Source organism: Arachis duranensis, chromosome 1 (genome assembly GCF_000817695.3).
Source record: "Arachis duranensis cultivar V14167 chromosome 1, aradu.V14167.gnm2.J7QH, whole genome shotgun sequence".
Taxonomy (NCBI): domain Eukaryota; kingdom Viridiplantae; phylum Streptophyta; class Magnoliopsida; order Fabales; family Fabaceae; genus Arachis; species Arachis duranensis.
In genome coordinates, this window is record NC_029772.3 from 3,891,391 (window position 1) to 3,919,076 (window position 27,686).

General features: G+C 30.9%; 3 protein-coding genes across 3 annotated transcripts; 2 read left to right on the plus strand and 1 right to left on the minus strand.

Moving 5' to 3' along the window:
* Positions 1-1,239: 1,239 nt before the first annotated feature.
* On the plus strand, positions 1,240-6,018 carry LOC107460782 (WEB family protein At5g55860). The gene is made up of 3 exons (XM_021135029.2): positions 1,240-1,400; positions 1,919-2,132; positions 3,790-6,018. Exons 2-3 carry the CDS (start codon positions 1,953-1,955, stop codon positions 5,569-5,571), a joined length of 1,962 nt encoding a protein of 653 aa, XP_020990688.1. The 5' UTR covers positions 1,240-1,400; positions 1,919-1,952; the 3' UTR covers positions 5,572-6,018.
* A 5,420-nt stretch (positions 6,019-11,438) lies between these two features.
* LOC107460692 (altered inheritance of mitochondria protein 32-like) lies at positions 11,439-15,406 on the plus strand. Its single transcript, XM_016079113.3, has 5 exons — positions 11,439-11,948; positions 13,352-13,437; positions 13,514-13,819; positions 13,922-14,005; positions 14,678-15,406. The coding sequence occupies exons 1-5, from the start codon at positions 11,580-11,582 to the stop codon at positions 15,129-15,131; spliced, it is 1,299 nt and encodes a 432-aa protein (XP_015934599.1). The 5' UTR covers positions 11,439-11,579; the 3' UTR covers positions 15,132-15,406.
* Positions 15,407-18,656: 3,250 nt separating this feature from the next.
* Positions 18,657-22,580, minus strand: LOC107460605 (SEC14 cytosolic factor). Its single transcript, XM_016079023.3, has 11 exons — positions 22,243-22,580; positions 22,081-22,109; positions 21,474-21,557; positions 21,299-21,352; positions 20,911-20,985; positions 20,653-20,706; positions 20,244-20,303; positions 20,071-20,166; positions 19,860-19,961; positions 19,680-19,760; positions 18,657-19,289 (listed from the first exon to the last, which is right to left on the minus strand). Exons 1-11 carry the CDS (start codon positions 22,295-22,297, stop codon positions 18,990-18,992), a joined length of 990 nt encoding a protein of 329 aa, XP_015934509.1. The 5' UTR covers positions 22,298-22,580; the 3' UTR covers positions 18,657-18,989.
* Between the last annotated feature and the right edge of the window lie 5,106 nt (positions 22,581-27,686).

Consider the following 27,686-nt stretch of genomic DNA (forward strand, 5'->3'; position numbering starts at 1 on the left):
ATTTTTTTAAATATATTAAAAAAATATTAATAAAAATATTTTTTTAAAAATTTAATAATATCCAAACAAACTCTTAGTCCATTAAATTATGATAATATAAAAAGGAATGTCAATAATATTGTTCTTGTCGCACATATTTGCTTGTGGAATGCAATAGTATAAAAGATCAAAATTTTAAGCATGCAATTTTATACGGGGATGTTTAAGCCTCCACCTTTCATTGCAGTGATTGAACCTTTTATGAGCAGTTGTAAATTGGTAATATATAATTGCCATTTAAAAGAAAAGAAAAATAATAACTTCATATCAACAAGGGAAAAAGACGTTAGATTTGTTTTTGAAGAAAAAATATAATTAAATTAAGGGTTTAATTATTATATGTATTAAAAATATATGATAAAATTACTGTTAATTAAAAATTTTAAATGTGTTTATTTAATAAATAAAAAAATGAATTAAAAACCTAAATTTTTGTATTTTTAATATTTTTTATTTATAATCTTAACCTATGAAAAAATAAATCTAAATTAAAATAAATTATCAGAAGACTTATTTATTTATGAAAAATGTTATAATTTTCCTATAGACTCTTAAGTTCAATCTTTTCTGAATTATTGGAAGACAAAGTTAGAAAAACAAGGCTGAAATGCCTTTTTGCTGTCCTAACAATTTAACATACTTTTCTTTCTCCGTCACTCTCTTTCTCTTTCATTTCCTTTGTTTTCTTTTGCTCAGTCATTTCTAACCTTCCGGGACTTGTTTATTTGGACAGTGTGAAACCCGTGACGCGGTGCTTAATGCGTGGTACTCCAAGGACAGAACAGTCATTTCACTCAAACTCAATGCCCTCGAAGCAAGGAACTTGTACTTTCAAATAGAAACGCCCACACCTGATTCCACACACTCACACCTCGCTGAACCCGACTTGAGCTGATACAGAAATTTTTGTCTTCAACAGCTTTCGGATTTTCATTTTCAAACCCACTCCATCACTTTTCTCTCTCTTCTCTATCTTTCTCTCTCTATATAGAAGATACTCAATAATACTAGCGATTGATTCTGATTCTTTGAGTGTTTCTTTTTTTTTTTTTTTGAATGAATTTTGTTTGGGAGGGTTTAAGGTGAAAGTTGAAACTTTTGTTTGGTTTTGGGATTCTGGGTTTTGGAAGTATTTTAAGGGTTTTATTTTGTGTGTTTTTGTTTGAACTTGTCGGAACAAGCTACTACTACTACTACTTAATTACTTTGTCATTGTTCTCTGCGTTCTTCTTTGTCGGTTGTCGTTTCAATTTAAAGCTCTGTTTTCCGTGTTTTGATGATTTTTATGTCGTTTTCAGGTCGTTTTGACCGCCGTGGAGGACTTCGAATTTGAAGTGTTCTTTACGCTCCCGTGTGTGTTGGTGAGTATCGAGAAAATCCGTTCAAGATTTAAAATTTTAATTGTTTGGTTTTACTATTATTTTGGAAGATTGTGCTTAGAAGTTTGAACCGGAATGTCCTTAGAATCAAATTAGAGAGTAAATTTGAGCTGTTGGTGTTTGTGATAGTGAAGGCACTATAGTTAACTCTGCAACTTTTGGATATGCGTTTGGGCTCTAAATTTTTTGAAGAATGGGTTTTTGTATAGATATAAATAACTTGCATTATTAGAGTGCAATATAATTTGTTATTTGTTGTTGGGGTTTATTATCTGATGGTGTTATTTTTCGTGGGGGAATGGTTCATTGGTTCTGTGTCTTTCATAATGTCAATGTGAATGGTTATTTGGTATCTTGGGCAATGATCTTTGTGTAGGTTTGTAAATAAATTTCTGTCACATGGCATTGTTTTGAGTTTCATATTTTATATATGCTACCCGTTCATGATGATCTATATTTCATTTTGTCTTCTTTCTTGTAACATGTGTTTTGTTCAACAGGTTTTACAGTCATAATATTTAGATATAACGGACAATGGTAGCTAAAATCCGGCAAAGTGCTACCGACTCACCCAACGCAACAAAGCCAGAGGTTGGAGAGATTGACACCAGTCCTCCTTTTCAATCTGTTAAAGATGCTGTCTCTTTATTTGGTGAAGGTGCTTTCTCTGGTGAAAAACCTTTCATTAAGAAGGCAAAACCCTATTCTGCTGAGGTAATTGTCAATTTTTGTAACTTTTTGCCTTGTAAGGGTACAAACTTCAAACCCCTTGTGGTAGGTAGAACTAAATCTGAAAGTTGCATATCTCCTAAGTGTATCCTGTAAAGTTAATGAAGTAGTAACTGCAGTATAAACCTGTTATGGTTTTTAACATAGGTACTCGCTTTAATTCTTAAGCCAAAAAGGGAAATAAATAGTATTAGTAATTCTTTGCTAATACATATTTAGAACAGATTTGCCCAAAAAAATAGCCATATTTAGAACAGAAAAATACATTTTATCCCCAGAACTCTGGTTTATATGAACTTTAGTCCCAAAACTAGAAAATAATTGTTAACCTCGTGGGTCTGGCCTGGTGGCTCATCACTTGGTCCCTTAATCAAGATATTGGGAGTTCAAATCCCACCTTGGGTATGGAAAGCATCCTGTGGTCAGCCTTTGCCGTTGGGAAGGGTTGAAGGGATTAGTCACTACGTTCAGTGTTAGATACCCTTGGGAAACCAAAAAAGAAAGAAGAAAATATTTCCATATTTGGAACGGAAAAATGCATTTTATCACATGTTGTTCACATGTCTAGCTTTTAGGAGATTCCTCCTTCCTCCCCAAATCCACCCGCTTTGAAATCTCAAATTTGAATATCAAACTGCCACCATTTTCAAAGAAGTTAAGAGGCTAGGACAAGAGGTAAGATGACTGGTTGCGTGACCAAATTCACATACCAAATCCACCTAGAAGTTTGAGTGTTGAATAGATCTAAATGTGGGTAGAGGAGGTGCCAAGAAAGGAGAGAGACATGAAGACACTAGAGGAGAACAGCATGTTCTTGCAACTAACTGAGGATACAACTACTTGGCCAAGACAATCTCCTCCACTGATCAACCCTTGGAGAACAAGGAAGTTGGATAACCGGTGATGATGGTATATTCTCACACTTCAAGCACTTTTCAACTATGATAGTGGCCTATGTGGGTTCATCTCATGCCTAATCCTTAAAAACATTGCAAATGTTGTTGGAAGTGGTGGTGGTACCTGTGTTGCAGTGTGTTCAGTGCAGTGCAATGTTGGCTGTGCATCTGTGAAGAGGCTGATGAAGGAGTCAGAACAGCTTGGAGGAATCGAGTCCAATTGCAATCTCTTATGCATTTCTTGATTGTGGAGCCTAGAGGAGGAAGGCGTGGAATCAGAAGTCCCAAAATCATTCACATTTAAGAAAGTTCAGGAATTAGGTTACATTTTCTTTTAGTTCAGGAAACAGTGCACGAGCTTCTTTGACTCCACGGCAGTGCCATCTTTTTTGTGCTTATGTTGAAATCATGAACATAATCAATCATATCAAACTCACCTTTCTAAGAATGGTTTATATGCACACGACCTTGGACTTCTTTTAAAATGTTGAATTCTTTCCTCCTTTTGTTTGTACATGAGCCTTTTTCTGGTTTTATATATCTCTGGATATTAGTTAATCAAATTCAATTCCGGAAGGAATCTTTGTTTAACTGGGCACCACAAATCTCAAGTTTTCTAATTACTTAGGCTGTTCTAACCACAAACTAGGTTATCTGGTTATGATTTATTTCCCTTCCTTTCAAGTTTAGTTGAATTTATTCTGTCCTCTATTTTTTGCTATTTACAAACCTTGTTCTTTCATCAGCGTGTTTTGGCAAAGGAGACACAACTTCATATAGCCCAGAAAGAGTTGAACAAACTAAAGGAACAAGTAAATAATGCTGAAACTACTAAGGCTCAAGCTCTTGTTGAGCTTGAAAGGGCTAAAAGGACAGTTGAGGAACTGACACAAAAGCTAAAAGTTGTCGATGAATCCAGGGAACTAGCGATCATGGCAACAGACACTGCAAAGGATCATGCGAAACAGCTTAAAGAAGTAAAGTATGGTAACTCTGATGGAACAAATGGTGCTTGGAAAGAAGAGCTTGAAGCTGCAGTTAAGAGGCATGCATCCATCATTACAGAACTCAATGCTGCAAAGCTAGAACTCAGCAAGATTCGTCAAGAATATGATTCTTCCTCGGATGCAAGAGAGTCTGCTTTCAAGCAAGTAGCAGAAGCAGAAAATGCGATGAAGGAAAACTCAGAAAGAGCATCTGAGCTGTCTAAAGAAATTACTGCTGTAAAGGAATCAATTGAACAAACCAAGCATGCATCTATTGAAGCACATCAGCAGCAAGCAATGGTGCTAGCTGAGAAAGATGTTCTAAGACGATCATATAAAGCCACCCTTGAACAATCCGAAAAGAAAGTGCTTGATTTAAAGAAAGAGTTCAATCCTGAGCTTGCCAAAAATCTTGAAGCACAGCTGGTGGAGACATTGAGTGAAATTGGTGCTCTGCAAAAGGAAATGGAAAATAAAAGGATGCAGGATTTGGACTCCGTGAAAAGTGTCACTCTGGAACTTGATGACGCCAAGGAGTCACTGCATAAGGTAGCAGATGAGGAAAGCTCTCTTAGGAGCTTGGTGGAAGCTCTTAAGGTGGAACTTGAGAATGTAAAGAAGGAACATTTGGAATTGAAGGAGAAAGAGTCTGAAACTGAATCTGTTGTCGGGAATCTGCATGTCAAGCTTCGTAAAAGTAAGTCTGAGCTTGAAGCCTGCTTGGCAGAAGAATCTAAAGTTAGAGGTGCATCTGAGGAAATGATCTCAACACTGAACCAGCTGCAATCTGAAGCTGAAAATGCACGGCGGGAAGCAGAAGACATGAAGAACAAAGCCACAGAATTGATGAAGGAGGCTGAAGTTACCAAGCTTGCATTAGAAGATGCAGAGGAAAAGCTCAAAGTTGCACTGGAAGATGCAGAAGCAGCAAAAGCAGCAGAGGCGAGTGCCCTTGACCAGATTACGGTGTTAACTGAAAGGACAAGTGCTGCGCGCGCCTTAACATCCGATTCTGGTGCTAAAATTACAATCTCAAGAGAGGAATTCGAGTCGCTAAGTCGTAAAGTTGAGGAATCTGATAAATTAGCAGACATGAAAGTAGCTGCTGCCCAGGCACAGGTTGAGGCTGTGAAGGCAAGTGAAAATGAAGCTATCAAAAGATTAGAGACAGCTCAAAAGGAGATCGAGGATATGAAGACGGCAACACAGGAGGCTTTGAAAAAGGCCGAGATGGCTGAAGCAGCAAAGAAGGCAGTGGAGAGCGAGCTTCGGAGGTGGCGTGAGCGGGAGCAGAAGAAGGCAGCAGAAGCCGCTTCTCGAATATTGGCCGAAACTCAGGTGTCATCGGAATCATCTCCTCAGCACTACAGGATTCAAAAGCAGAACCCTCCTCCTCACAAAATGGAGGCGAAGAAGCTCGAGAAAGAGAAGGTCTCAGTTTCAAAGAAAGTCCTTGTGCCTACCATTAGCGGTATCTTCCACAGGAAGAAAAACCAGGTTGAAGGTGGATCTCCTTTTTTGCCTGGTGAGAATCTTGCATGAAATTTGAGATTTGTTGTGTAGTTTGTGCAGCTCTTGAATGTGAGGGAAACAAAAAATGATCTGTGTGTAGTAGTTGAAAAATGAATGGATTATGGGAAGTGTTAATAGTGTAAATTGAACCAAGTAGATTATGTAATCTATTGTATTACTATGTTGCTTATGTTGAGGTTTCATGTTTGGTGGTAGCAACCCTTCCACGGGAAGCAATATCATTTAAATATGCATGCATACTTTGGAAACTTGTAAAGCACAGTGTGACTTAACACCACATTTGGCTTAGTATATAATCTTTGTTAGATAAATCCATAAATGCTTGGAAAATATCTGTTACAGCCACATTTTCCTTGACAGAGATGGTATAACCATAATGTATGTTTGTAGTTTGTAGATATCAAATGGTGAGTGTATCTTTATATCGTGAATCTTTTCATTCTTCTTTTATTTTTATTTATTAGAGTATTAATTTAACACATTGTGCAAAGTCATTTCATAGAGTCATTTGCTTATGCATTGATTAAACCTGGCGCAGCATGTTAGAATACTATTCTTAATCGTGTAGAAAAGAATCTGAGTGTTTAAAATAACTAATAAAAAAGTTATAATAAGAAAATGCTTATAAAAGTCTTTCTAAGATTATTAAGCAATGCTGTTTTTTAAAGTGGAAGCACAATATTATAGATTCTGATAGATTAATGAAATAATTTAGAAATAAAAATCCTATCTAAATTAAAATATTAACTTAAATATCTTCGATATGTATTAACATAAATATATTAAATATGTCGCGCTTCATTTCCAAATATTAACCTCAAATTAGAGGCAATTTCTTTAAGTGCATTAAAAAGTACATTTTCCAAGATTTGAGACACAATTCCTCAATTCCAATAAAAATAATTAAAAACATGAGAAAACAATTATCTAAATTCCTAATCCTTGTTGAAGAAAATCTAACAATGAATCTCATTAGTTGTGCAGTGTCTATATGCATGTGAGAGATATTCTTAATCATTCTACCTGATACCTGATATATTTTTGTTTTCCATTAGTAGCAATGAATATAAATAAATAAATACAAACATTAATATCGTATTTATCAAGTAATTTTACCTGTAGCATACTGTTACGATAAAAGATAATGTTTATTACACATTATAAACAAAAACAAGAAGACAATTACACAAGTAGCAAAAATTTCCTGGCTTCTTTAACACAAGACCTCTTCGACACAAGACCAACTTAGTTACTGTTTGAACAATGGACTTTAACAAAGACGGTTGGTATTAGATGCATAGTTGTCAGAATCGAATCGGTAAGATTATTGGTTTATTGATTTATTAGTTCAATCAATAAATTACTAATTAAACTGATAGAACCAGTCTTACGTAAATAAAAAATTTAAAATGGTCAAAAGTCTATAAATTAAAATTTAAAATATATATCTTTACTAATATTTTAAAAACAATGAAGTCTCAACAAATTGTAATCAACAAATTATAATTCAGTTATTATTAAATAAGTATATAAAATTTTAGTATTTTTTCATAATAAATATCTTTTAATTTTATTTTTATACTAAAGCAACTAATTTTTATTTCAGTAACTAACTAATTAGTTTATATTTATTATATTATTATATTGTTATATACTATATGTATTTATTGAAAAATAATATTTAATAAATATCATATAATCATAAAAAGAATAATGATATTGTAATTAATAAAAATATTTGATATTTTTATTTATACATATTTAATAATATTTATATTAATAATTATGAACAATAAAAAATATAATTAATTTAAATATAAGTGAGTATAAAATTAATCAATAAATTATAACTCAAATGACATAGTCTCCCTATACTCACTTAAGAGATCGCGAGTTCGAATATAAATCTTTTGCTCAATAAGTAGAGTAGTTCAGCGTCTCTTGGCGAATTCCGGTCTAAGTTTGTTTTTTGTAGGTTCCCTTTCATTTTCTCTTTACTTTCTTTATGTTTATGTAATATTTCTTCTGTAAATTAGTTTATGTAATCTTTCTTTTTGCAAGTTTAATTTCATTTTTTTTTGTCAAGTTCTGTATGTTATTCAAACCTAAGTTCTTTGAAATTCTTTGAAAGCTTTGCATTTGTATTAAATACTTTGGTGTTTTGAGAAGTGTTAGATTTATATATTCATATTATTTACGAGTTACATTTGCAGATTATTTGTTTGATGTTTATAATTATGCCAAATATTATGCTCTTTCATTATTTTCGTCTTTGTTGTCAAATAAGATATTTTAATACACTTTAAAATTGGTACCAAAGAGGATTGATTCTGCTTCTAGATAATAGATTTTGAACTAAAAATTTATGTTGATATTGTCAAACTACCATAGTTTTTCCTTTGATCATATCAAATAATTGTTTTTGACGTCAAAATAAAAAATCCTGCATAAGGCATACTACATTACCACTACAATATTAGTAGCAAAACATTTGTTAAATACTTATAAAAAATTACTATTAGCCACTTTAAAAAAAAAACACATATGAATATGTAAGATGTTGTTATTTATTATTATTTATTAACAGTATCACAAACTATTTTCTACACTTCTTTCTTATGAAAGAAATAAATGTTTTGTTTCCTATCCGAAACCACATTACACAATACAACTACTTCTCTTCTTGTATATATTATTAAAATTATTCAACTACTTCTTTTAATATAAGCTGAAAATGCACCGTATTTTGGAGGCATTAACTTTCAACAAATTCGTAAAAAAATACAAACAATTCTAAATAAATTTTTGACGTACACCCGATGGAGCTACAACAATTCGCTCCATCAAGTTAGATGGACGAGAATACAGATGATACCGGGACAGTATAAGGCAGAATAAGAACAGAAGATGCTTCTTTGCTTCTCACAAAATATTATTAATTTATTACAAATATTATTACAATATATAAAGAGTATTATCTAAAATTACTGAGTCCAAAAATATAAAATAACATACTATATAATTATGGAGAGAAAGAATTGGGAAGTAGGATGACGCATTGTTAGTGTTATGAAAAGAAAGAAAGACGCTTTTAAAATTAGGATTAGATTTTTCAATGTAGGTGTGAAATAACTAAAAAATCTATATAAGAAATAAATTATTAAGGATATTTAAATAAATTTAATAATTCAAAAATTAGTAAGGACAGAGTGAAGATTTCTGCTCAAGTTTCTGTGTCTGTTTCAAGAAAATTTTGTCCCCTATTTTAATCTCGTGTCACAATTATAAACTATTTTTATAGATATCAAAATCTAACTTTATAATTCATTATTTAAAAGTAAAAAAAATTACATGAAAACAATTATAAAATCTTCATTACAGTATCTACGCTTCCAAATATTATGTTCTTTCATTATTTTTGTTTTTGTTATCAAATAAGATATTTTAATACATTTTAAAATTGGTATTCGCAAAGAGGATTAATTTTGCTCCTAGATAATAGATTTTAAACTAAAGATTATGTTGATATTGTCAAACTATCATAATTTTTTTTTCCATCATATCAAATAATTGTTTTTGACGTCAAAATATAAAATTCTTTATAACACATACTACACTACAATATTAGCAACAAAATATTTATTAATTACTTATAAAAAGTTACTAGCAGCTACTTAAAAAAAACTCACATATGAATATGTAAGATATTCTACATTGTATTCTTTATTACTAATAGTATCATAACTATTTTTTACGCTTCTTTTTTATGAAAGAAATAAATATTTTGTTTCCTATAAGAAACCACACTGCACAATACAACTACTTCTCTTCTTTTCGTATATATTATTAAAATTATTCAACTACTTCTTTTAATACAAGTTAGAAATGCATCGTACTTTGGAGGCCTCCAACAAATTCGTAAAAATATTACAAACAATTCTAAATAAATTCTTGACGTAGTAGGCTACATCACTTATACCCGAGGGAGCTACACAACAATTTGCCTCATCAAATTATTGATGGGTAAAAATAGAGAGAGCAACAGGGCAAGACAGGAACGGAGATGTCTCTATTTTTTGTTTTTGTTTTTAGATATATTCTCCATCTTTATCTTCGACATCTGTCATAGAAAAATATTGTTTCCCATTAATATTTTTTGCAGGTCTTATTTCCTGTGGAAAAATGATTCTCCGTCAGATCCTATTTTTCATCTCCGTATATTAATAATTTATATGAAAATTTTAATAAAAAATAAAAAAATCACAAAATATTATTACAAACATTATTATAATATACAAATAAAATATTATTCAAGATTACAAATCTAAAATAATTAAACAACATATTATAGTTATAGAGAGAAAGAATTAAAAGAGTAAGATGACACAATATTAGTGTTATGGAAAAAAAAAAAGACATTTTTTAAATTGAGAGAGATTCCTAATTTTTTGTTTTGTGGACATTGTCGTTCCTAACTATTTGAAAAGCTGTAATTCTCCCAAGCTGTAATTCACAGCAATTTTCTTCGACTGCTTGAAAAGCTCGGGTAGGATTGCTCCGGTCAGCTTTAGTGTTGAGATTCAACCAAATTAAGCTGAGGCAGTCGCCCAACTTTGGCGAAATGCTGTGGAAGAATAAGTTGTTACTAAGCTTCAAGATCGGCAAATTCAAAAGCTTTCCAATCCAGAGGAATCTCTTCAGTGAGCTTGCTGTTCGAAAGGAAAATCCAATTCAATTGCGTGCAGTTGCTTAAACAGGGATGCTTCCTGTTAGCTCATTGAAGTTCAGGATCAAATTTTACAGCGTTTTTATATTACCTAGCTCCCGTGTAATCTCACCGATGAGTTGGGTCAGCCATATGATCAAGTTTCGAAGGTTGGAGAGTGACCCCAAAGTGAAAGGGATACTTCCATTCAGGTGGTTGAAACTCAAATTCAATCCCACTAGATTGGAATAGTTGCTGAGAGTAGACAGAATAAAACCTGTGAAGTAATTATTCTATAGGAACAATGTAGGAACAATTCCTTCAAAGGATTCCTAGAATCTCTTCGAAATTGTACCATAGAAGTTGTTCGAACTCAGATCCAAAAATTTCGAACTCAGCATCTCCGTTAATGACTCTGGGAGCAACCCTTCGAATTGGCTGAACCTAACAGAAAGCTCCCTCAACCCCTCCATTTTCACGAAAATCTCAATTGATAACTCATCGAAGAATCTGATATATCGAAGGAGATGAGAGACTAGCATGACGTGAACTCGGAAACCCGTAAAGTTGTTGGACGAGAGATCGAGTTAGACAAGTGTAGAGCAGAGACCGTCCGTCATGGCGATCGGTGGCAGGTGAAGTGATTGCTAGAGAGATAAAGAAACTAGAGAGTGGGGAGTGAGAGAATGGGACCGGAAAACTGGTTGCCAGAGGGAGGAGGATTTTTTTGTCCAATTTTCAAAACTACAATTCTACTTATATGCCATGTGTGTCCACCCGTAACACCAACCCATCAGAACGGGAATGACGTCAGATATTTATATGTAGGGACTAATCCGTATCACTTTGAGGTGACAAATTTAAAAATATTTTTAAATAATTAAAGATAAAAATATTTGCGGGACAAAAAGTGAGGGACTTATTTATCTTTTCCTCTGCAAAAATTGTTGTGCTTAGAAAAAATTTGTCATGCTTAAATGAGAAAATATAAAATTAAAAAAAATGTATATTTATATAATTTCATGTTTACACCACATATGCGTAAAATACATTATCCATAATCATATAAAAATAAAAAGACCAGGACTGGTTACTTTACTATTATAGCATATTGTTGTAGACTTGTGGAACTAATTGAGACATGACACGTCATTTTCACATTCCTTCTCTCTCCTTTGTCACTTCCACACTCCCCACCTCCCCACACATCAAACATACGCCGCTCTCATCGTTAACCTCAAAATCCTCGAACTTCAAACGCTCTGAAGTGACCTAAAAAAAAAAGAAAAAAGAAAAAGAAAATTTGAAAAAAATGTTGTTAGGTAGAACAAGCAGCAGCATTGGCATCAACAGCAGCGACCGAAAGGACACAGAATATAACGCCTTTCTCGCACCCTTCACATACCCAGCATCTAACGATACCTACCTAACCGACTCTTCTTCTAGAACCTTCCAGAACAACAGCAACCACGACGACGATCTTCTTGACTTCGGGTTTACCAGGCCCGATTTCCCGCCGGGTCAACTCGCTGGCACCGTCGAGTTCTACCGTCGCCACGTGTTCCTCTGCTACAAGAGTCCCGCTGCGTGGCCGCCGCGGATTGAGGCTTGGGAATTTGACCGATTGCCGCGGTTGCTCCACGCCGCCGTCGCCTCCGGTAAAGGTCGCATGAAGAAGGAGGTACACGCTTCTAATGTGACCGTTTCAGGGATTTAATTTATTTGCTTTTTTTTCGTACATAAAATAGAAAAGGGTAAAAGTGAGAAACACCATTAACTGGTTAAGATCTGTTTGGTTTTTTTTTCCTTCTGTTTTAAAAATCCTGTAAAATAGAAAACTGAAACAGAGTGATGACATTTCAGTTTTAATAAACAAACATTTTATTTCTAAAAGATTCTTTGACAAAATATCAAAGGGAAAAAAAATTGACACTAAATGACTTTGATTCTATAATTTGTTTTGAACGTTAAAATATTATTTAGAAGATACATTAAAAAAACTAAGAAATTTTTTTTTATTTATTTTTTTTCCTGAATATTTAGCCATTCTGGTTAAAAAAGAATGGAACAACAAAAACTTTAGTTAGCTTAAAAAGTCAGCAAATTTGGATAACGCTTTCAAGTTCGAGTTATGTGTTACTAGTCACTCGATTACTCGAACTACATAAGTCAGATTTCCAGTATCATGATACTCTTATATCAATAACTTCTATAACTAAACAACCTAAGAGGAATTAATCTCTCGTTAGCAGTGTTGAAATCCAATTTATCATCTTTGATTTTTAAATTTTTATTGTAGTCCGACCACAACCCTAGCCTTTAACTCTTGTTTTTCACTTTTAGATTAATTTGGATGCCTATGACACCTCAAAAAATTATATATCTGTTTCTTAGATGGATGTATACAAATTAAATTCTAATTGGTTCTTTATAAGACCACGAGTATTCTTATTGTTTGCGTTCATTATCACTGCTCAGAAGATTAGTCTCTTGAAACTGGAGTAAAGCCTCAAATTGGTTCCTGATATTGGGATTGTGCACCGAATTGGTCCCTGAGATTCCAATTGCACTATTAACATGTCTGAGATTGATTTCTAGGCACCATAATAGTCCATCGATTCCTTTTTGACAGCAACTCAACAAATGGAGTGATGTGCTGGCACCACCAATGCCACGCTAGACACGAGTAAAAGGATGCCGTTTGGTTTTCGTGCCCAATGAGAGCATATGAGAACCTAATGACATCGTTTTACTTGTGTCCAGGTGGCATTGATAGTGCCAGCACATCACTCCATTTGTTGAGTTGCTGTCAAAAAGGAATCGATGGACTATTATGGTGCGGGGAGATCAATCTCAGGGACGTTAATAGTGCAACTGGAATCTCAAAGACCAATTTGGTGCACGGTCCTAACCTCCGGGACCACTTTAGGGCTTTAGTTCATGAAACTACAACTCTGCATACACAAAATGTTCATATACATGTGCAAATTTCTGATTGATGGTACTGACAGTTATCTTTGATAATCAAGTTTGGTTCAATCTTATTTCAATGAAATAACATTAGGATTGTTCAATCTTTACTAGACCCTCTTAACAATTTGCGAGGGACATGATGGAACCGAAACATCCAATGGTGATATACTAATTTTTCCAGACATGGTCAGATACAGGTTGGCATGACTTCTATTTTGTAATTTTTTTAAAAAAAATTTCTCATTACCAACAGCAATTATTGGTGAATTTCAGGCGATTAACACATTTTGATGTGGAAACATTCGTCGAAGAAGTTCTTGTCAATGATGGAGAATGGCGTCCTGGCAACCCCGAAGCCTTGTTGGCTTCATATGTGTTCGTGTGTTCACATGGATCCCGGGACCGGAGATGCGGAGCTTGTGGACCTGTCTTGGTTAGTAGGTTCAGGGAAGAGATAGAGTTACTTGGTCTTCAAGGTAAAGTGTTTGTTAGCCCATGCTCTCACATTGGGAGGCATAAGTGTGGAGGAAATGTCATTATATTCGGGTCAAGCATCAATGGAGAAGCCACTGGCCATTGGTATGGTTGAACTTTCTATCTCTTCTTTGAAGCTGGAAAAGAACATTTTAACAGTTCAATATTTTGAGCTGACAAGTATTCATTTTCAACTCAATTATGTAGGTACGGATATGTTACTCCGAAAGATGTACCTTCGTTGATTCAACAACATATAATTAAAGGAGAAATTTTGGACTCGTTATGGAGGTAGTTATCTTCTGTGCAGTTTCTTCTTTAGCATTTTATCCATGACATTGTTTCTGTTTTTTGTTTTGTGAAAGAAAACGCTTAACACACTGTCATCACTGGTTTAACATTTGGTCTCTCATTTTGTCCTGAAATTTGTAGTATAGCATCTTGAGCTTTAGTTGTTAATACTTATCAGGTTATGTGGTTTTTACTCCATACAACTCTAAGTAGCATGTTCCATTTATAGTTTTACCTACTCCCTTTATTCTCTTTTACTGTCATCTGGTTCAATACATCTCGAATTCTTTATATAAAATGTATCTAGATATATTGATCCAAGGATATATCAAAAAGTGATATTAGCATATACAAGGGAACAGAGTGAGTATTTAAACTTCTTACAAGTTAAAAGCACAAATGGTGCTCTTCTGGGCAGTGATTTAGCTCTTCGAGTTTAAGCTGTTGGTATGTTACTGGAGAATTGCATCCGTGATGAATAACGAAACGAGCCATACCCGTAAGCTCTATGATGTCTATGATTTGTATTTCTTGTGGTATATTCCCTCTCTGCTCAGACCTGATTTTGGCATTCTGAAAAGTTGCTAAAATATAATGACATGTAATGAGAGTTAAAGTATGCTGATTTGATTTGCTAATTTTAATGCATCATTTTTCAATATTGCTATCAAGGGGCCAAATTGGTTTGACAGCAGAAGAACAAAAAAAGAGCCAAGAACAAAGGATTCATCAGAACAGTGTAACAAATTTTAAAGAAAACACAGAAGAGTTCATGGATACAAACAATCATACAACAGGCACTGTTGGGTTTCAATTCCAAGAGAGCATTGCAACCTGTTGCCAAGATAACAGATATTCCTCTTGCCATCAGGACAATCATATGTCGTTAGAAAAGACGAAGATCGCTGGAGCCATTGAGACGGAGGCAAAGCTCTTAACTGATGATGATGAGTTCAGAGAGAATGTGCCGTCTCGGATAAGTAATGGCAAAGCAGCATCACGCAAATTTTGTTCCATTCCAACATGGCTTGACTACTGGGAGCAAGAAGATACTTATGCTGCTCTCTCTGTCGTATGCGCTGCCGTGTCGGTTGTTATTGCCTATCGCTGCTACAAGAACAGCTGAGCTTAGTGGAATCAATAATTTGTTGGCCACTGTATTTAGCTTTGGCTCACATATTAAATCACATTTTCATCTCTGTTAATTAGCTTCCTTTTATCTGATGTTAGTGCAGTCAGCAGAGGAGGTTATGTGGATAGTATGTTGTATATGATTTCTTGAATTTACAATAGTCTGAAGTAGGTAGAATTTTCATTTTTTATAATGCACATAGTTTGCTTGTGTGGAAATTGATTTGTTACATTTTGCAAATCCAATGAAATGCTTACAAGTTTGATGTCTCTTGAATTTGTTTGTTCGCCCCGGTTTTGATGGTTCAAAATGTTTGGGATTTTTTTTATTATTCATTATCCTTTTATCTTCTCATCACTATTGAGAATTGATATACTAAAACTAATTATGATTATAAAAAATTAAAGTGATATTTATACAAATTATTTATTATTTATAACTTATTTAATGGTATTCTTTTGAGATGTTACTTGAAATCAAGGTGAATTTGGATTTGGATATGAGATTTACATATCTTTGGGTGAGGTTTTTGACTTACTCGTTGAGATAGTACTTTAATGTTTTAAGTTAGCAAGAGTTTTAGATATATTTAGATGAGAATGGATTAAAAAATACCTTAATGTTATGGTATTTATAGAGAGACTATATTATGTGTACACTAAACTCAGTCACTAATATAAAATACATATTAAAATACAAAATACATATTAAAAATAAGTTGAACAATACATGTATTCATATACAATTACATGAGGATTAATTTTGGTAGTTAATTTTAGTGTACAAATAATATTTTTATTATAGAGTAATAGATGAGACTTAATCATTTCTTGGAGATAACTTTTAAATATCATAAGTGATTATTTTCTTATAGATAAAGCCGTCAAAAGAACGGATCGGGTTAAAATTTAAAATTCAAACTCGTAGGGTGGGCCAGCCCCAACCCATTTTTTTTTTAAAATAAAAAAGTAATTGATATTACAAAAATTAATAATAATATAATTTTTAAACATGTTTTTTTAATTTTTTTATTCTTCCTTTATTATTAACTTTATTTATTTTATTCTATATTTTTATATATGTATTTAAATTATGTAACTTATTTTTTAAAATAAAGATAATTTGATTGATGAAAATTATTGTGAACAATTCTATCAAAATTGAAATTTAGAAAATAATAAAAAATGTATTGTAATTTGTCTATTTTTTATTTGTACTTATTTTTAATTATTATTTTTTAGATTAATTTGAATTAATTTTATTAATTAAAAAAAATTAAGTGGACTAACCCGTTAACCAACCAAAAAGCGAGGGAAACTAGTATTTTTGGCTTACTTGACAGCACGGGCTGACCTGCTATGTTTTAAACTTGGGCGTACACAGCTGAGACCTAAGAACAAGTCCAATGGGAGTCCCAATTTTGCTTTTTTCTGACACCAACGAGTTGCCAACCGTTGGAGCAAAGCAAGTAAAGGTCCTCACACATTTTTTTAGGGGAACCAGGCCCTCTGAACAGGGACTTTATTATTTATATTTATATTGTTATATTAATTTAGCCGTTGCAAAACTAGCCGTTGTAAAAATAGCCGTTAGAAACTAGTCGTTACTATGTTACCGTTATTATTAATAAATTAATATTTTGTTACTCTATATATACCACTTAGATACACTTGTATTCTCACATTCTCTACTGCTCTTCTTCATCTTCTTCCAAGTTTTTTAAATTATATTATTAAAAAAATTAATTAATTACAAGTATTTTAATTAATTAATTAAGTAGGACCACAACAGGGACTAAAGTTAGTTCCTTCTAATGGAGAAGAGAGAGATGCTTTGAGTTCCTATTTACTGTTTATGACGCAAAAGCTGATGTGGAGTTACTTTTTATGACAAGTGGGCCATAAACAGAAATTAGGATGAGTTCTCTACTGGAGATGGTCTAAGTCTTAGCTCAATTGGTAAAATCATATACCTCTTAATACCCACCCGAATTCAAATCTTGACGAATGCTAAGTGTTGAATATGAGCCTTTTAGAATTGTGTGAGTATTTATACAGTGTGAATGTGTTGTGGTACCTAAGATTGGACTTGTCCAAAAAAAAATCTGGGCATGGCGGGACAGGCTACCACCACTTTGCTACCCTAAAAAATCATTTAGTCTTTATCCAAACATCAACCACTTTTTCAAAATTGCAAAATACCATACTACATAAAATTGGGGCATATGGAAGAAAGTGTGTGCTCAATTATTGTTTAGGATCTCACTTAGATTTGAACAAGAATTTGTGAAGTTTGATTCTTTTGTGATACAGAAAGAAAATGAAATAGGACTATTGTTTCATTGTTATGGGAGTTTTTTAATGATTCGAGTAAAGGATTTGTTTTCCAAGCTCGAAAAATATGCAAGCAGCTTTGGAGGATATGCTCTTAATCCTCATTCTATTGGCATGGCGAAACTTCTAGTTTAATTCTATTGGCATGGAGGATAATGTTTTCAAAAGGAAGGCATGCTGTGTGTAAAATTATAGCATCTGATGTGGTTTAATATAAAGCGTTATAGTGAGATCACATCTTGTACTATGGAAAGTACAAGAAATTTGGAGATTACAAGGTATAAGGGAATCTCAGACATGCTTAACCATTGAAAGTTTCAACTTTCAACAGATAACAACCAGCTTGATTATCTTTAGTTCAGACAAGGGGGCCACGGCCCCCCCAAACTTTTTATAAAAAAATTAGTAGTACTTTTTCAAAAGATAAAAAATAATTCAATTGGTTTAAATACTTTACTAAAAAAATTCAATAAATATTATAAATTTTAATATTTGTTCTTCTAACTTCTTCTTTACATATTCTACAAGATATATATTCAAATTTTATTATAAAATAATAATGAAAAATTAAAGAATTGATGCATTTTTTAAGAGGAAGACTAATATTTAAGAAGGAGAACATATAATTTTTACAATATCAACACATGTAGATAGTTTTTCTACTTTAATGAATCGCGAAAAAAGTGAGATACAACTTTTTGACCTTAATTTTTTGGAATGAGACCCTGAAAAACGACTTTAAATTTGGCAATATCACCAAAACCAGAGAAATGAGATTAGACGAGCTTATCTTAAATGGAGTCCATATCAAAAGCATTTTGACAATTATCTTCTATGTGGCCCCCCAAAATTTTATTTCAAGTTCCGCCACTGTTATCATGTGTGATGTGTCTCTATTTTTCTAATCAAGTATCTTATTTCTTGAAATTACATTATTATTATTATTATTATTGTTAGGTAGCAATTAAAAAAATGATAACAATTTGGCAATTTTTCTTCATTGAGCTAGTACAGCTAAACTATAATTTTAGTATATACATCATTGTTGGTTTATTATCTAAAGTTGTGTTTGTTGAACCAAATAAAACTTAGTTTCTCATTTGCTTGATAAATCTAAAGAGAACAAGAGGAGATTGAGAATATTAAAATATAAACTAAGTGGTTAATTACAGTTAAAACAAATATATAAGAATTAAGGCAAAAAATAATAAAATCTGGTGTATGTTTTCAAATAATAGTGTACACTGAGGATCATAAGAACTGATCTCGGGAGGAAAAAAAAAGTGTGATTTTCTTTTTCTACATGATCCCATACCATATACTCATCATCCCAAATTGGGTTACAGAAATTAGATAAAAAAAATTTTATCTCAAGAACTTTGCATCAAGCTAACTTGATGCAAATATTCAAGTATTACATCTAGTATAACCCTTAAAAGGGATCATAAAGTAATAATAATAGCATATGAAACTGATTCACAAGGCTGAAGGAAAGACCAGAAACAGGTTAACCATGTCTTTAGTGTCCATTAACCGCAACACCATTCTGAATTTCCAACTTGTGAAGCTCGGATTCGATGGTCTTGGCAATCTTGGCGTCGTCGGGGTCTGGCTCCGGTAAGTCAACATAGAAGGATCCCTGTCTGATTGGTGATATGGTTTGCATGACGACGGCTTGCTGCTTGATGAAGTTGTAGAGCTGTTGGTGGAAGCTGCTGTCGAAGGAGAAGCAATTTTCAGTGTCTCCTGCTACGCGGTGTTTCGAGGATCCGGAACCTTCTTTTCTGCAGAAGTGTGGGAGAGACTGATAGTCCATTACCTGCTCACACAAGTTTCGAAAGAACTTTTAAGTTGATCAAATGTTCTCCGGTTATTTCGTTAGAAAAACCTATTTTTCTATTGAAAAAGATCAGTTTTCACACAGTTGAATCAAGTTTTTAATAATCATTATTTCATTAATATCAGATTAATGACAGGAATTTAGGACGGAAAAACATGCAAGATTTATGATATATCACATTTAATGCATGTCTAGCAAGAGTAAATTCACAATTTAAAATTAAATGTTAGCATCTTCATTAGATTGGGGATTTGGAGATTTCATAACAGTGAATAGGAAACTTGACAAACTATGTTTCTTATTTTTCAAGATCTTTCATATGCATAGGTTTAAAAATTATATGTTTGAAGAAGTAAATGTGATTTTTACCTTGAGTAATTCCTCCTTCCCACAACCTTGCAGCACCTGAACTTTCTTCCTCGTTCTTTCTTGCAAAAGGGGCTTTACAACCTGCCAATTGTAATTGAAAGGGAAAAAAAATCACTTGCTAGTCTTTGGATTTTGAATTATGTATTGAACTAAAGCAAAGAAGTGTAGTAGTACACAAACCTTCCAACACGCCGAGAATACATACGGCACGTTAACAATATAATATGTGTCTGTCTTTTCCGGGTAGTTCAGGTCGTCAATTGTAGATATAGATGTCAAAAGCTGCAGGTGATATGAACCAAAAAATTTCATAAAAGGGACCTTCATAGAATTAAAAGAATGAAGAAGAATGAAGAAAAACAGAAATTGTTTCTCTAAATTATGTGCATACCCTCAGTTGGTTCAGCGCTGAAATTTTCAAACCAGTCATATCCAAGACTTTCACACAAGTGCCAATGTAACGTCCTTGCTTCTTCGAAGCTGTTGGCTAAAATAATGATTTCAAATAAGCAAAGCCGGGCATAGAAAATTTATGAGAAAATGAAACTGGTAGAAGGCACTCACCAAGACCACCCGATCCCTATATTCGTTCATTTGTATGTGCGATTGCACATAGTATTTGTCCTGAACAACAAGAATCAGCTATTTAATATTAAAGAGAATTTGAACATTGAAGTATTTCATGCAAAAGACATTTAAGTTTAACCTGTTAGTGTCAATGCAGAAACTTTTTAATGAAATGAGGTTCCTAAGAAATTAAAATATCCCAGGAAAAGAAATAGACTAGTTTCGAGATAGGGATGGTACGCAGAAATGAGACAAAAATTGAAGAAAAAATAGCTGCTATGATATTGTTTGGAAAGTCCGTCTTTACGGTATTCTAGAGCCATTTACATTGTTGCTATGATATCATTTAGTAAGTAATCTTCAACAAATTAGTTTAGTTCATATCATAATGTTATGAGATCCTTACGGAAGCTTTGTCAAATGTGCTGAGCCCAACACCAACAGCGATGACAGGAAGGCCCTGGCATGATAAGACAAAAGAGAAATAAAATTAGCAATCACAGATGGTACTAAAAGCTTATTGTATTATTTAAGATGCCATTTATGAACTATAATTACACCAAAAATACAGGGTGAGGACAAAGAAGGGAAGATGAATATAAGGCTTAAATTTATAAACTGACATCTAAATTTCTTTGAAGATCTGTCTAAATTACAATAGTACCTCCTTTGAGTAACCAGACATTCCAATGAGTTGAGAATCTCGCACGGCTTTGTACACATCTACGGGGATTGGCTTCTGCGAATAAATAAAACAAGCGAGATAAAGAGAGAGAGAAATCAACAATGCATCACAATTATAGACCTGATGATCAATAATCAATGAACATATAATTTGAACTCACACCCTCTTCCGTTGATAATCGAGGTTAATAACCATCCCAACCAACATTTAAATGACCATTTGAAAATTTAAATATATTTTCAGCTCTGGATTCATCACAAACATGAGAAGGTATAATACAAGATTTCAGCATAGAAGTTTCAGGAATTAGTATTCTACCAACAGAAAAGAGAAAACATGTGAATACATACATAGTGAAGGAACTTACTGATAAAACATTGTCAATCTCATTTTCAACTCTCCATTGTAAACAATCGATTATCTGTAAAACTTTAAGTCGTCAGCAAAGTATACACATCGAAAGAACACAACTCCGAGTAATTCTAAGAACAATCAAACAACCGAACCACTAAAGACCTTAAGCATAAAAAGATCTAACTAACCATTTTATGGGCTTTGGCAACATTCCAGTCCCTTGCTTTGAGAAATCTGGCTAGTGTTTCAGTTGGATATCCCTGATGCATGTTCTGAAATATGAAGTAAAATATTTTAGGGGGGAAAAAAGAGAGGGATTTATTAAAATAAGAGTAAAAAACAAGAAAAGGCACTTATTGGTTTAATATCACTAAAATTCAGGATGATTCTTCTTGAAGAGTGTTGAACAAACATTGAAAAGAACAATTATTCATTAAAAAGTACATTACTTGACTTCAAATCTTGAATTCTTAATCCCTTCAAATTATATTATAACCACCAATAAAAACACCCCTTAGCAAATGCGAGGCAACAAAAGTGATCCAGGTCAATTTAACCAAAAAAAAAAAAAAGAAAACTGATGCTTATCAAATCATTTGATTCTCTTAATTTGGAATTTCAAACAAACAAACAAACAAAAAGAAAAGCTTTTTTCTTTCTTCTCCTTTACCAAATCAAGTTGCAGATCATGAATCATAAGTTAAATTGTTTCTTTTTCCCTTAAATCTGTTCTCAATATCCAAGATCAAACATATAAGAATCTAAGCATACTAATTAAAAAAAAAAAAAGCAAACCTGGAATGTGATCTTCTGCTGCTCATTCACTGGAACAAGAGACAAAAAAAGAAAAAAGAAAAGAAGGAATCTTTATCAATTAGAGATCATGGAAGTAAAACAAGAATGTAAGATGAGACTGATTTATTTATTTATTTATTTTGAAGGTTGTGAAGAACACACCATTTTCCATCATGGATTGCAACTGCTTGATTGCATCCTGGTTGCAAATACCCATCTTCAACTGAAACAAGGACAAATCTGCAACTGGGTTCTTGAAAAAGTGTGACCTTTAACACTAGCACAGGAAGATTCTACCCATTAAAGAAAGAGAAACTAAAATTGATTGATTCAGGTTCCCCGATGGGTTAGAGAAGAAGGTGAGGGTTGCTAATGCTTCTCCAACATGAAAAGATTTAAACTTTGTTTTGTTCAAGTCATGTGAAAGCATGGAAGGGAAAGGGTGGTGGTGTTGTTTTTGGCCTATGTTTGCTGCTTCCTATGTACTTGTAGGAAGGAACTGAGTGGTCAACAACACAAAGAAAAAGGTACCAAAACTGTTAAAAAAAAAAGCAAATCAATAAATAAATAAATAAAACAATTTTTTTAATACAAATTTAAAAATGAGAAATACTTAAAAATTATCAAAATTTATTATTTTTATTTATTATTTTTTATTACTTAAATTTTTTTAGTTTAGTAATTTAATAATATATTTTTAATTTATATTTTCAAACGTTGATGATTAATTGATAATAAAACTAATAAATCTTAATTATTTTTTAATATTTTTTTAAAAATATCCTAATATTTAATTTACATCAATTTTAACCACAATATTTTCAATAAATTTAAGAAAGAAAAAAAATAAATCAGTGGGTGTTATTTGCATTTTTTTTTCTTGTTATTTTTTGAAGGACATTCATTTTGCCTGTAAAATTATGGGGGAAAAAAATATCACAATTATCTAATACTTTAAATTCTGAAAAATTTTAAGTTTGAGCTTTTATATGTTTCCTTAAAGGGGTATAGGTTAGGTTTAATCGTTAATCGTGCAAAGAGGGCTATGTTAAATGCCCTTTGTTCTAGAATTTCGATAATAATTCTTTAAATGTCAATAAATTAAAAAATAATTTTTAATAGATTTTATATAAATTTTTATTTTAAATTTATAAAAATATAATTTTTATCGAATTTGAACCCAATATAATTTTGAGCTTCTATTGTTATCAATTTTAAATTTTTTATTTAAATTCAAATGAGTTATTTTTTTAATAATGTTTTAATATAAAATAAAATAAGCTATTGGATGGTAACATTGTGAAGTGTAGTTGATTTTTCATAGTTTGGTAATTTAGGCATATTTTGTTGGTTAGCCAGCAAAATATCGCCAAAGTACCTAATACATAATTGGCTTGCAAATTAAATACAGGAATAATGTACAAATGATAAATCTTTTAAATTTGACATAAGTTGAAAAAAAAATACTTAAATAAAAAAAGTCAATTTTATTGAAGTTCCTAATTAATTATTCTTATCATATTTTATTAATTTAAACTAAAACATTGTTAGTCAAATTAAATTTTATTAAGAGCCTAATTAGTAATAACACATTCATGATCATATTAATGAGAGTGGTTAATTCATTTCTATTATTTATACTACACATACAAGTCTAACAAAAACTACATTCACTCACTAAAGCGTCATAATACACGCGTTATTCAACTATTTTTAAAGCGCACTCTCACTCACTATTATGGAAGACGCTTCTTCTTCACATGTCTCCTTTTCCTTCTCATCTTCCTTCTTTTTCTCCTTCTTCTTTGTATTTCTCTTTTTTTTTTGCGTGTTTCATTTTTATTGTTGTTTTTTTATTACTGTTGTTGATGGTGCATTTTTTTCTCCTCCTCTTTTTATTGATTTTGCAATATTATGTATTTTTTCCTTTTTTATTTGATTTTTTCTCCCAAAAAGAATGATAAGAAAACAAAATAAGAAGATAAAGAAAAAAAAGCAGGAAAATATGAGGAGGAGGAAGAGGAAGAGTTCTGAATTATGCATCAGAATAAAAATACATCAAAAAATTCTTATAATACACCCAAATATTTTCGTGTTATACATAAATTTGCTGCAAATACAGAAGAGGAGGAGAAAAGAAAAGAGGAGAAGAAATTCCAATGAAAAACGAAAGAGGAAAAGGAGGAGGAGGAAGAAGTGGTGTTAATGACGATGATAACGAGAAAGAAAAATTACAAAGAAGAAGAAGAAGACATACGGAGAAAAGAGAAGAAGAAGAAGAGACACGGAGAAAAACGTGAAAGCGCGTGAATAAAATGACTTGTATGACTTGTACGGGAAAACGCTTGTATGTGAAGAATAACTCTTAAATATTTATAGAGAGACTATTGCTATCATTAGAGGTGAACGCGAATCGAATCAGATCGGATACGACAAAAATCTTAATTCAGTCTGCACTAAAATTATCGGATCGGATTCAATATTTGCAATTTGTAAGCTTAGATCCGATCTGTACATTTGCGGATCGAATCGAATATCGGATATATCCGTAAAACATAAAAATATTTTTTAAAGTTTATTTTTTTAAAAAAATCAATAATTTTTTTATATTCTTTTGAATATGTTTACTCTTGAAATAATATTAAACATAGTTTTTTAAATAATATTAATAAAATAATACAACATACTATTAGTTAAAATCAAACATAAAAAAATATTTATTTATTTATTTATTTTTGTGGATCTTCGGATATGCAGATACATATATAAAATTCGCAATCTGATCCTATTAGCCTTGCGGATTAAATCTATATTCACAGTTTTTAAATTAAATTCGAATAAACACCACAATATGCGAATCAAATCCGATCCATGAACATCCTTTACTACTCTTTTATGGTTGAATGGTTGATGTCGAATTCATTTTTTAATATTCATGGATTTCTAAAATTATTATTTAAGTTACCATTCTTACACTAAAATTAACTACTAAAATCAATTATCAATATATTTATGTATAAATATATGTAATTTAATTTATTTTTAATATGTATTTATATTTTAATATGTATAAAAAATATGTATTTTATACATACTAATAATTGATTTTAGTGATTAATTTTAATACACATATAATATAACCTTTTATTTTATTTATCCTATTTTAGTAATTACTTATCTCTTCCAATTCTCTTCTTGCTCATTGCTAACAGCACTATTTTGTCAAGTGTTATTCTGGCAAGTGGCAACTTTTGAACAGAAGATTCAGGTCCGTTTAAAAAACTTTAGAAGTAACTTTTTTTAATTTTTGATTTATAAAAAATAATAGTATTAATATCTAATGCAATTTTTAAAATTAAATTACAATTTTTTAAGAATTTTATAAAAAAGTTAAAAAAAATGACTTCTCTCATAATACTTATACTTTTCATCACATTTTTATAAAATAAACACTTTTAGAATTAAAAATCCAAACACAAAATAACTTATTTATAAGTTACTTTTAACAGAGTCATTTATTGTTTAAGTTATTTTATCAAAAGGAGCTTAATTAAGTTGGTTACTCAAATTGAACCTCAGTGTCATTCAAAATTTATGAAGTGTTACTTAACAATTTTTTTTATTTAACAGTATTCAATATCAATTATTTTATCATACTTAAAAATAGGTATGTGAATTTTATTAAAAATATATTTTTTTATGAGATAATTCTTAATCAGTGATGGATCCAGAAAATTTTAGAAGTGGAAGCCCGGTCAACAGTGACGGATCCAGAAAATCTTAGAAGTGGGACTAAATAATATAGCAAAATAATAAAAAATATTAATATTAATATATTTAGATATTTAAATTTTGGAATATATTAGCTAATCAAAATTTTAATAAATAAATATAATTAATACATCTAAAAGTATAGTAATTTAATTTATTTTTTTCCATTTCAATATTTCGATAATATTGCATGAGTAATACATTTATTATTAATACTTGTGCTTAGTCAAGAATTTAATATCCGTCAAATTATATTTATATTGATTTTTTTATATGATGCAAAAAAAAATTATAACTCAATAATTAACAAATCTATAAAGAATATAACTCGAATGAACTAATTTAGAATTTTGACTATTTTTTATTTTGGTGTCTGAATTTTTTCTAAAATTATGCGAGAGAGACAAAAAAATTGTGAAAAAAATAAAAATCCAAATTAAACAATCACAATTATCTTTATATGTAGGTATAGATAAAATAATATATTTTTTCTATTAAACAAATATCAAATAATTTTTTGATATTTAATTGCAAATTTAATATTTTATAATATTATAATAATTTTTTTACAAAAACAATATTATATGTATGTATAAACAAAATTAAATTAAACAAAACAATAAAAAGTAAATAAATGATATATATTATAAAAAAATATTAAATATTAATAATCTCATTTATATTTAAAAAGTTAAGCTTAATTTTAGGCAATTAAATAATTAAATGATTATTAGTTATTATTAATATTTGTTTTGAATTTGTATTAATACAATAATTTTATTTATTTAAATATTTTATACAAAAAAATTATTTATTAATTATATTTGAGTGTAAAAATATAAAAATATTATTTATTTATTATATAAATTATTTTTAAAAAAATTATAAAATAATTTTTTAAAAAAATATTTTTTATTTTTTAAATATTTTTATTTTTATTACTAAAAATTTATTAAACATATTAAAAAATTAAAAAAATATTTTTATTAATTTAATAACACTCAAATAAACAGTGTATAATTATAGTTATATACCATGGTATGGATAAGTGTTGTTTTCTTCCTCCTCATGCATATGTCAAATCCACCGTTCATCTTTATGAGGACTTTTTATTTTTGTGGGTAGTATGCATCTTTAATAATTTAGGTACCTTTATCATTTTCTAATATTAAAATCAAAATATTTAATGATACAACACATATGGGGGAATGAAAATTCTAGTGGACTTGGAACCGCTCCACATGGTTGGATGTTAATATTTAAAATCTCTCTGAATAAATGACGCATTGAATGAAATTGCAAATATATATAAATCGTTGTTTTTCTTTTTCTTTTCAAAAGAAATAAAATAATAAGGTTCATGACATATGATTAGCAATTAGCATGTACACAAATGTTGACACATTGAAGGGAAAGATAAGTGATAGAGATTAGTACTATTATTAGTATAAAAAAGAAAAAGATATTTTAAGCAGATAACTAATTAAATATCGCCACATGAAAATTATAATTACAATTTTCCCATTTGATTATAAAATTTTGAATAAAAAATATATTACATAAAAAATAAGATGTCACAAAATTAAAAAAGTAAATCCATTAGCAATAGTATAATGCTAAGAAACTTAGATAATATACGTAAAGTTTTAAGTATAATTCCAATTACATGTGAAAAAAAAAGCAACTAAATTATACTACATGTGAAATAATTATTGATTTTTTTCTTTGGCGATAAAATTGGATGAAGTTTACACCTCAAATCTATTTTGGAATTCAAATTTGAATTGAATAAAGTGAGAACAATCTATAAGAAAGTAATGAATCGGAAGAAAAGA